Source organism: Dama dama, chromosome 30 (assembly GCF_033118175.1).
Source record: "Dama dama isolate Ldn47 chromosome 30, ASM3311817v1, whole genome shotgun sequence".
Lineage (NCBI taxonomy): Eukaryota > Metazoa > Chordata > Mammalia > Artiodactyla > Cervidae > Dama > Dama dama.
Window position 1 is genome coordinate 72,186,076 of NC_083710.1, and position 12,096 is coordinate 72,198,171.

General features: G+C 37.5%; 1 protein-coding gene across 1 annotated transcript in view; it reads left to right on the forward strand.

Moving 5' to 3' along the window:
* LOC133049360 (ATP-binding cassette sub-family C member 4-like) overlaps positions 1–12,096 on the forward strand; it is a 157,117-nt gene that overhangs the window by 114,102 nt on the left and 30,919 nt on the right. The window contains 1 exon segment of the mRNA XM_061133337.1: positions 3,958–4,113. Within this exon segment, the coding sequence (XP_060989320.1) occupies positions 3,958–4,113 (156 nt within the window).

Consider the following 12,096-nt stretch of genomic DNA (forward strand, 5'->3'; position numbering starts at 1 on the left):
GGATTCTCCTGGACTAGGGATTGAACCCACGTCTCCTGCATTGGCAGGCAGATTCTTTACCACTGAGCCACCAGGGAAGCCTCCCGAGTGTCTTTATATTGAAGAATGTAAGCTTACAGATACTGGTGACACTCTCCATGGGCAATTGGAAAAACCCTTTGGTTACCCAGAAAAGACATTCGGACTATAGCTTTGATGACTGAATTCTAGGAATTATCAGAATCAGGTTTTCTTTGACTTGCCTTTTTCTTTTAAGGGGCCTTGTGGCCATGCAGCATGTGGGATCTTAGTTCCCTGGCCAGGGATCAAGTCCATGCCTCCTGCAGTAGAAGCATAGAAAATAACCACTTAACTGCCAGGAATGTCCCCTGGCTTTTGTTCTATTCGTTGGAGTTTGGAACTCACAGTCCTGTGGTCATGAGCAGTCCTAGGTGCCCCTACATATCTCAGTCCATTTACCCAAAGTTTATAAATGTTCCTGTTTGCACAGATGGATCAATGTGTGTTGATTTACATATGAGAACACTCAGAAATATAGGCACACATGTTTTACCATGCTTCATAGATAATGCTTTAAAAAAAAACCAAAACAAAAAACAAATTGGACATTTATGGCAATGCTGTCAGGCAAGTGCATTGGCACCATTTTTCCTACAGCATACTCATTTCATGCCTCTGTCACATTTTGATAATTCTTGCAATATTTTAAACCATTTAATGATTATTATATGTATTATTCTGAACTGTGATCAGTGGTTTTTAATGTTACTACCATACAAATGCTCAGATGGTTAGCATTCTTTTAGTGATAAAGTATTGGCAATTAAGGTGTATACATTTTTTTATATATAATGCTATTGTATATCATTGGACTACAATATAGTATAAACATAACTTTTATTTGCACAAACAAAAAATTTCATATAACTTGCTTTATTTTGATATTCACATTGTTGAGGTGGTCTGGAGCCAAATCCAAAATATCTTTGAGGCCTGCCTCTACACAGAACACATGAGCCACATATATACACACTACGACCTGCCTGCATGCAGAGAATGGCCTATCTGTGTTATATGAATTAGGGTTTAACATAAGGTGCAAAATGTCCTGAGAAGCCTGTATGCAGATCAAGAAGCAACAGTTAGAACCAGACATGGAACAACAGACTGGTTCAAAGTTAGGAAAGGAGTACTTCAAGACTGTATATTGTTAAGCTGCTTATTCAACTTACATGCAGAGTACAACATGTGAAATGCTGGGCTGGATGAAGCTCAAGCTGGAATAAAGATGCCAGGAGAAATATTAGTAACCTCAGATATGCAGATGATACCACCCAAATGGCAGAAAGCAAAGAGGAACTAAAGAGCCTCTTGATGAAGGTGAAAGAGGAGAGTGAAAAAGCTGGCTTAAAACTCAACATGCAAAAAACTAAGATCATGGCATTTGGCCCCATCACTTCATGGCAAATAGATGGGGAAACAATGGAAACAGTGATAGACTTTATTTTCTTAGACTCCAAAATCACTCTGGATGGTGACTGCAGTCATGTAATCAGAAGACGCTTACTCCTTGGAATAAAAGCTATGACAAACCTAGATAGCATATTAAAAAGCAGACATTACTTTGCCAACAGAGATGCGTATAGTCAAAGCTATGGTTTTTTCACTAGTCATGTACAGATGTAAGAGTTGGGTCATAAAGCAGGCTGGGCACTGAAGAATTGATGCTTTTGAACTGGGGTGCTTGGGAAGACTCTTGAGAGTCCCTTGGCCTGCAAGAAGATCAAACCAGTCAATCCTAAAGGAGATCAATCCTGAATATTCATTAGAAGAACTGATGCTGAAGCTCCAATACTTTGGCCACCTGATGTGAAGAGCCATTTCATTGGAAAAGACCCTGATGCTGAGAAAGATTGAAGTCAGGAGGAGAAGCGGACGACAGAGGATGAGATGGTTGGGTGGCATCACCGATTCAATGGACATGAGTTTGAGCAAACTCCAGGAGATAGTGAAGGACAGGGAAAGCTGGCATGTAGCTGGCATGGGGTCACAAAGAGTCGGATACAACTGAGCAACTGAACAACAACAAAATGTCTTACAGTCATTGTATTATCTTTATAAGATAATAAAATTAGCTAAACCCACTTTTCTTATGTTTAATCTCTATAAAGATAAATTCTTTTTTGAAATGCCATGATTGATTTGACAGACTGATTTGAAACTTTAGAGGTATTCAAATAAAAAATCATGAAAAGTTCCAAGCATTCTGATTATATTGCTCAGAAAGATTTAGTTGTTATGTTTTTAAAGCCATGAGTTCTAAAACTTTACTGATTTACAAATGATCCAAGTGTATCTTACACTTTCATCAATTCCAGGTTTTAAATAGAGATAAAATCATCTCTTGGAAGGCTTCCTTCAGAGAATTTGCAGTTGGGCTTCCCTGGTGACTCAAATGGTAAAGAATCTGCCTGCAACGCAGGAGACACAGGTTCCATCCCTGGGTCAGGAGGATCCCCTGGAGTAGGAAATGGCAACCCACTCTAATATTCTTGCCTGGAGAATTTCATGGACAGAGGAGCCTGTTGGTCTTCTGTCCATGGGATTTCAAAGAGTTGGACATGACTGATCGACTAATACTTTCTTTCACTTACAAATTCATTGGTAAAAAAGGCCAGTTTCTGCATATATATTTGAATGAGGTTTTATTCCCCACCAGCATTTTACCTAGAAGAAGCAAATGGCAACCCACTCCAATATTCTTGACTGGAGAATCCCATGGCCAGAAGAACCTGGGTCCATGAGTCGCAATAGTTGGACACAGCTTAGCGACTAAACCACCAACCACCAGCATTTTACCTACATTGTATTTGTTCTTTAATCTTACTGTTAGTGTATTTAATTTCTCCCTGCTTTGGTTTTAATAAATAGACTGACACCTGACATGTGTTTTCCCAAGGTTCAATAGTAAGTATTAATGTATTAATAAAGTGCCTTTTGAACTACTCCAATGAAAGGTCCCGTGTAAATAGCAAACATCGTTTGTGTTGTTGTTGATCTCATTATGTACATTTTGTTTACTGGCCTCTGTCTTTCAAGACTGAGACCTGCAGTTTATATTTGAAGATGTTTCCTTTCAAGATAGAATATAATTAATATATTTAATATCAGATTGTGATTTCATTTTTCTACTGAAAAATAATTCCTATTAAATAAATAATATCCCTGAGAAAGTCAGTACTTGTTTGTATATAACACTTCTAACTTGATTTGTCGACATCTCTGTAAAAATACCCATGTAATTCTCAAGGTCAAATTACCCAGAGAGTGGGAATAAAACTAATTTAAAAGCTGACTTCTTATGGACCACTTAGGAGACTGCTGGTTTTTCACTGCAGGCAGGTTACATATTTTTAAGTCATCTTCCTTCTTTATTTACAAATGTTAGTTACACACATACACACACACATATGTACCCTATACACATATATGTCTCCCCCTATAACATACCACATAATGGGTACTATGTGATAATTATAGAAACAAACAATTTTCAGTGTATTAAACATTTATTCATGGAAATCGGAATAAAATTGCCTGACATTTTTAGAAGGCATGAAAGTCACTATAGTTTACATTGTGTATTCTTGGGATGATGGTGGTCTCAATCAGGGACATTTCTGAATTTCTGTCATTTTTGGTTGCCAAAATTTTGGGGCTTGCATCTGGTATTTAGTGGGTTCATAGCTACTGTTAATCATCCTACAATATACAGGACAGGCCCCTGACCCTCAACAATGAATTACCTGGTCCAAAATGTCTGCAGGGCCATGCTTGAGAAACTTATGGACTACTTTTTATATATAATAGAACTTTTAAAATTCATCTTCAACAATCAGTGTTCTCCTGGGTTTTGTGCATCCTGTTAATTCTTCATCCCCCTGGGTCTCTTTACAGTATGGCATCGTGGGAAGAACAGGAGCTGGAAAAAGTTCCCTCATTGCTGCCCTTTTTAGATTGTCAGAACCTGAAGGTAGCATTTATATTGATGACATCTTGACAACCAGTATTGGACTTCACGATTTAAGGAAGAAAATGTCAGTTGCACTTCAGGTATGCACAGCAGAGCACTCTCATATGTTCTTTTTATAAGATATCTAAGTTTAAGTGATTTTAATGTGATTGTTGTTTTTTCAAATTAAGTGAATGAGTGGATCCTTTTTTCCCCAATAGAGCATATTTTTAGTAGCAGGTATTTTCTAAAGACACTTTCATTGCATAGCAGGTTTTGTTTTTTTTGTTCATTTGTTGGTTTTGTGTGCATGTAATTTAATAACTTACTGAGATAGATTTCTTGATTCAGACTTCCTCAGTTTCCACGGTTTTATCCGCTGATAATCACATAATTCTGAGAACAGAAGAATAAATTGTTTGTTTAGTGCTGGAGAGGTTCTTATAGGGAAATATGAATTTTATTAATAAGTGTCTTACAGATGTAATTTTGCTGTAGGAAATGAGGACATCTTTTCAAAGGTGATTATCTCCTTGGAGAACTTTGTGTGAAATTGTGGGACTTTGAGAATTATAGGATATGTGGATGCTTTGGGGAGACTTTGACAACTTAGCCATGAATGAATAATTTTCACCACGGAGGCAAAACAGAATAGTGAGGAAGAACAGGGGACTCAGAATTCTGTCTCTATGTACCTTGGTTTTCTCTGTCTTACAAGCCAGATAACAGTATCACTCCCTCAATCTGTTGTGAGAACAAAATAGGTCAATGAGTGTGAAGTGCTTCATGTAGACCCACATGTGCCTGCTGTGATGGTGGAGTGTTGAGTTGGCCATCTCTTCCTGGGATCTGATTCTGTTCTCTTTTCTTCTTCTTTGTAAAGTAGTTTAACTTCCAGGGAGAATTTTGGAGACTGGATTATATGCACAGTAGACACTCCTGTCATTCCTTGTGGTTCATTCACTCAATATAATTCCATGATATTTACTGAGAAATTACTATCCTCCAAGTATATAGCCAAGGGCAACATAGGCCTTGTGTCCTCATCTATCATCCTGTCCTCTGCTTTGACAGACTTGCTGATTTACAAAAACAATGAGTTTTTACTTATATACTTAGTAATCATCTGCCCATAAAAGGAAGCTCAGAAAAATACCCTCTTGAGATGAGAAACAGAGAGGAGATGAGACAGAATAAGCCAGGCAAATGTACTTCCTGGAATGTGGGTGTAATGTGCCCTGAAGTGTCAGTTTATTAAGAAGCATGTACAACATGGCACCCAAAGGGAAGGCAAATGTGGACTTGGGTACAGCTGTTGCTACCTACCCATGCCCTCTAAAATACCTGAAATTACTCTAAGTACTTTTGAAACCAAGATAGTCTTTTCAGACTCTAGTGAAATGCCACCTCACACCCCTTAAGATGTCTGTTATCAAAGAAAAGAGAGAAAAAAAAAGAAAATTACAAGTGTTGGCAACGATGTAGAAAAATTAGAATCCTTGTTCATTGCTGATAGGAATGTAAAATAGTGCAACCACTGTGGAAATCAACTTGTTGGTTGGTGTGAAAAGTTAAAGATAGAATCATCATATGACCTAGCAATTCTACTTTAGAGTATAAACCCAAAAGAATCGGAAGGAAGGTCTTGAAGAGATACTGGAACATGTGTGTTATAAGAGCATTATTCTCAACAGCAAAAAGGTGGAAGCTCCCAAGGGTCCATTGACAGATGAATCAACAAAAAAAATGTGGTGCATATACATACAATAGAATATTACTCAGCCTTAATAGAGAAGAAAATTCTGACACGTGCTACAGCACAGATGAACTTTGAGAAAATTAAGCTAAGTGAAATGAGCCAGTCACAAAGGACAAATATTCTGTGATTCTACTAATAGGAGTTACCTAAAGTAGTAAATTCATGGATATAGGACATAGAATGGTGGGTGCCAGGAGTGGCCAGGAGAGGGGAGTTGTTGTTTAATGGGTACAGAGTTTCAGTTCTTCAGGATGAAAGGAGATCTGTGACTGGTGGTTGTGATGGCTGTACAACAGTATGAATGTATTTAACATCACTGAACTGTGTACTTTTTTTTTTTTTATTGGTTGGAGGCTAATTACTTCACAACATTTCAGTGGGTTTTGTCATACATTGATATGAATCAGCCATAGAGTTACATGTATCCCCATCCCGATCCCCACTCCCACCTCCCTCTCCACCTGATTCCTCTGGGTCTTCCCAGTGCACCAGGCCTGAGCACGTGTCTCATGCATCCCACCTGGGCTGGTGATCTGTTTCACCATAGATAATATGCATGCTGTTCTTTTGAAATATCCCACCCTCACCTTCTCCCACAGAGTTCAAAAGTCTGTTCTGTATTTCTATGTCTCTTTTTCTGTTTTGCATATAGGGTTATTGTTACCATCTTTCTAAATTCCATATATATGTGTTAGTATGCTGTAATGTTCTTTATCTTTCTGGCTTACTTCACTCTGTATAATGGGCTCCAGTTTCATCCATCTCATTAGAACTGATTCAAATGAGTTCTTTTTAATGGCTGAGTAATATTCCATGGTGTATATGTACCACAGCTTCCTTATCCATTCATCTGCTGATGGGCATCTAGGTTGCTTCCATGTCCTGGCTATTATAAACAGTGCTGCGATGAACATTGGCATGCACATGTCTCTTTCAGATCTGGTTTCCTCAGTGTGTATGCCCGGAAGTGGGATTGCTGGGTCATATGGCAGTACTATTTCCAGTTTTTTAAGAAATCTCCACACTGTTTTCCATAGTGGCTGTACTAGTTTGCATTCCCACCAACACTGTAAGAGGGTTCCCTTTTCTCCACACCCTCTCCAGCATTTATTGCTTGTAGACTTTTGGATAGCAGCCATCCTGACTGGCGTGTAATGGTACCTCATTGTGGTTTTGATTTGCATTTCTCTAATAATGAGTGATGTTGAGCATCTTTTCATGTGTTTGTTAGCCATCTGTATGTCTTCTTTGGAGAAATGTCTGTTTAGTTCTTTGGCCCAGTTTTTGATTGGGTCATTTATTTTTCTGGAATTGAGCTGCAGGAGTTGCTTGTATATTTTTGAGATTAATCCTTTGTCTGTTTCTTCATTTGCTATTATTTTCTCCCAATCTGAGGGCTGTCTTTTCACCTTACTTATAGTTTCCTTTGTAGTACAAAAGCTTTTAAGTTTCATTAGGCCCCATTTGTTTAGTTTTGCTTTTATTTCCAATATTCTGGGAGGTGGGTCATAGAGGATCTTGCTGTGATTTATGTTGGAGAGTGTTTTGCCTATGTTCTCCTCTAGGAGTTTTATAGTTTCTGGTTTTACATTTAGATCTTTAATCCATTTTGAGTTTATTTTTGTGTATGGTGTTAGAAAGTTGAACTGTGCACTTAAAGTGGTTAATCTAGTAAATTTTTATGTGTATTTTACCATAATTAAAAAAAATTTTTTTCCAAAGGTATCCCTTTCAGGAAAAATGGGAAGAACTTTTAGCACATTCAGTCCCCATATTTAAAGATTTCCTCTGGCCATTAGATTTATGACTTGTGGTTACAATAGAAAATAAATGAGCTTAGATTCCCAAGTTTTATGTTTTGATGGTACCCATCTCTCAAATGGCCATGTGAGATTAGTTAGTAGAAATAATGGGTATTCTGTAAAGTCCTTTCATATCCTTGGATGCAAAGCTTTAGAAACATGCCCTGCATTATATTTAATGTTTCTTAATAGGAAAAAGTTGTATGCATATGTACATAAAATAACTGTAAATACTAGAGCTAATCAATGAATATAGTAAAGTTGCAGGATATAAAATTAACACACAGAAATCCCTTGCATTCCTATATACTAACAATGAAAAAACAGAAAGAGAAATTAAGGAAACAATACCATTCACCATTGCAACAAAAAGAATAAAATACTTAGGAGTATATCTACCTAAAGAAACAAAAGACCTATACATAGAAAACTATAAAACACTGATGAAAGAAATCAAAGAGGACACAAACAGATGGAGAAACATACCGTGTTCATGGATTGGAAGAATCAATATTGTCAAAATGGCTATTCTACCCAAAGCAGTCTATAGATTCAATGCAATCCCTATCAAGCTACCAACGGTATTTTTCACAGAACTAGACCAAAGAATTTCACAATTTGTATGGAAATACAAAAAACCTCGAATAGCCAAAACAATCTTGAGAAAGAAGAATGGAACTGGAGGAATCAACCTGCCTGACTTCAGACTCTACTACAAAGCCACAGTCATCAAGACAGTATGGTACTGGCACAAAGACAGAAATATAGATCAATGGAACAGAATAGAAAGCCCAGAGATAAATCCACGAGCCTATGGACACCTTATCTTTGACAAAGGAGGCAAGGATATACAATGGAAAAAAGACAACCTCTTTAACAAGTGATGCTGGGAAAACTGGTCAACCACTTGTAAAAGAATGAAACTAGAACACTTTCTAACACCATACACAAAAATAAACTCAAAATGGATTAAAGATCTAAATGTAAGACCAGAAACTATAAAATTCCTAGAGGAGAACATAGGCAAAACACTCTCCAACATAAATCACAGCAAGATCCTCTATGACCCACCTCCCAGAATATTGGAAATAAAAGCAAAACTAAACAAATGGGACCTAATGAAACTTAAAAGCTTTTGCACTACAAAGGAAACTATAAGTAAGGTGAAAAGACAGCCCTCAGATTGGGAGAAAATAATAGCAAATGAAGAAACAGACAAAGGATTAATCTCAAAAATATACAAGCAACTCCTGCAGCTCAATTCCAGAAAAATAAATGACCCAATCAAAAACTGGGCCAAAGAACTAAACAGACATTTCTCCAAAGAAGACATACAGATGGCTAACAAACACATGAAAAGATGCTCAACATCCCTCATTATTAGAGAAATGCAAATCAAAACCACAATGAGGTACCATTACACGCCAGTCAGGATGGCTGCTATCCAAAAGTCTACAAGCAATAAATGCTGGAGAGGGTGTGGAGAAAAGGGAACCCTCTTACAGTGTTGGTGGGAATGCAAACTAGTACAGCCGCTATGGAAAACAGTGTGGAGATTTCTTAAAAAACTGGAAATAGTACTGCCATATGACCCAGCAATCCCACTTCTGGGCATACACACTGAGGAAACCAGATCTGAAAGAGACATGTGCACGCCAATGTTCATCGCAGCACTGTTTATAATAGCCAGGACATGGAAGCAACCTAGATGCCCATCAGCAGATGAATGGATAAGGAAGCTGTGGTACATATACACCATGGAATATTACTCAGCCATTAAAAAGAATTCATTTGAACCAGTCCTAATGAGATGGATGAAACTGGAGCCCATTATACAGAGTGAAGTAAGCCAGAAAGATAAAGAACATTACAGCATACTAACACATATATATGGAATTTAGAAAGATGGTAATGATAACCCTATATGCAAAACAGAAAAAGAGACACAGAAATACAGAACAGACTTTTGAACTCTGTGGGAGAATGTGAGGGTGGGATATTTCAAAAGAACAGCATGTATATTATCTATGGTGAAACAGATCACCAGCCCATGTGGGATGCATGAGACAAGTGCTCCAGCCTGGTGCACTGGGAGGACCCGGGGGAATCGGGTGGAGAGGGAGGTGGGAGTGGGGATCGGGATGGGGAATACGTGTAAATCCATGGCTGATTCATATCAATGTATGACAAAACCCACTGAAATGCTGTGAAGTGATTGGCCTCCAACTAATAAAAAAAAATAAAAAACAAACAAACAAACCAAAAAAACTGTAAATAAATAACATTAGATGATTCTTGGCTCTGCCAATAATATTTGGAAGCACATCTGAGCAAAGACTAAACATACCTTGACATCAGCATGTTTTTGTTCTGTTCTTTTGGATTCCATCCTTCCTTTGAACATGTTCTAGGTACACACTCCAGAGAGCATGCTTACAAAATAGTGCTAAGCTTTGTGTCCATGTACATTCTAGTTTATATGCCTTTGTCTCCAAGATACAGTGGTGGTTGATCAAAGAGAGAGAACCTGGAGAGAACTTGCAATGTGCAAAGATTCCCAGTAAACCATTCAGGAGGCAGACAGGGCTGGAATGTTTAAGAGTGTAGGCCAGTGTCAGCATGACCCACAGTTTTATTCCTGCTCTGCCTCATATGACTGTGGGGCCTTGATGACATCACTTGGCTGCCAGGCTTCAGCGTCCTCGTCCTTAAACCAGGTCTGGGAATCATTGCCACACAGATTTGCTGTGAAGATGTAACTGGGTGAGATAATGTTTGTGTTCATGTCTGGTTCTTGGGAAAGCTCAGTCATTAGGAACTGTTGTTATTCATAAGGATCAGGGCACTGGCCTTTGGGTATTACTTCTGCTTAAGTAAAAAGACCAACACTTTCTGGAATGACTTAGCTCTTTAATTTCTGCTTATGTGTTCATGGTCCTTGGTGATTTTCTTTATACTTATTGTTACAATATAAACTAAGTTGTTTATGTACATATAAATAGTAAAGCAAATAAACAAAAACAAAAAATACAATAGGAATTTTGTGGAAAAGCATAACAGAGAAATGTATCTAACATTTTCCACCAAGAGTAAAAACACAGCCTAACATTTTGTGCCTTGATTTCTGGCTCCCCTCCCACCATATTCTTTCCTGACCACTGGCTTGTACACACTGGTATTTTCTTAATTTAACACCAAGACCTCTGGCCTTTTCTCAGCCCTCCCCACACTCTTGACTATTTTTTTCCTTTCTTTAAGGACAGGGCCTATATCTCCCATTTCTGTTCCTCCAGTGTTTGTGACAGTCCCTGAGAAGTTACATGTGTATTGATAATTCCTAATGTTTGTGGAATCATTAATACATTTTTAGCCCCTTATCCTATCATTTCCTGCTTAATTCTCACACTTCTGATGTTATCATTACCTGACGGTTTTAAAAATTGAGGCACTGGGAGCTTATCCAACTTACCAAGTAAGGTATAGAGCCAGGTTTCAAATATTGTATGTTTCTGTCTATTTTTTGTTAATTGAAGCCTGCTTGATTCACAGTGTTTCAATTGTATAGCAAAGTGTCTCGGTTATATATATTTTTATATGTAAAATTTTATATAAATATATATTTTTATGTATATTATATATATGTGTATATACATGCACATATATATTTTTCAGATTATTTATCATAGGTTATTGCAAGATATTACATATAGTTCCCTGTTCTATACAATATATCATTTTTATCTATTTTGCATATAGTAGTGTGTATCTATTACTACCAGACTTCTAATTTATCCCTCCCCATTGCTTATGTCTTTGGTAGCCACTAGTTTCTTTTCTTATTGCAAAATACAGATTTAAATTGAAGAAAGTAGGGAAAATCACTAGACTATTCAGGTATGACCTAAATCAAACTCCTTATGATTATACAGTGGAAGTGACAAATAGATTTATGGCATTAGATCTGATAGAGTTACTGAAGAACTATGGATGGAGGTTTGTGACATTATACAGGAGGCAGTGACCACAACCATCTCCCAGAGAAAGAAATATAAAAAGGCAAAGTAAAATGGTTGTCTATGGAGGCCTTATAAAGCTGAGAAAAGAAGAGAAGCAAAAGAAAAGGAGAAAAGGAAAGATATACACATCTGAATGCAGAGTTCCAAAAAATAGCAAGGAGAGATAAGAAAGCCTTCCTCAGTGATCAATGCAAAGAAATAAAGGAAAGCAATAGAATGGGAAAGACTAGAGGTCTCTTCAAGAAAATTAGAGATTCCAAGGGAACATTTCATGCAAAGATGGGCACAACAAAGGACAGAGATTGTATGGACCTAACAGAAGCAGAAGATATTAAGAAGAGGTGGCAAGAATACACAGAAGAACTATACAAAAACAAATCTTAATGACCCAGATAACCATGATGGTGTGATCACTCACCTAGAGCCAGGCATCCTGGAATGTGACATCAAGTGGGCCTTAGGAAGCATCACTACGATCAAATATAGTGGAAGTGATGGAATTCCAGC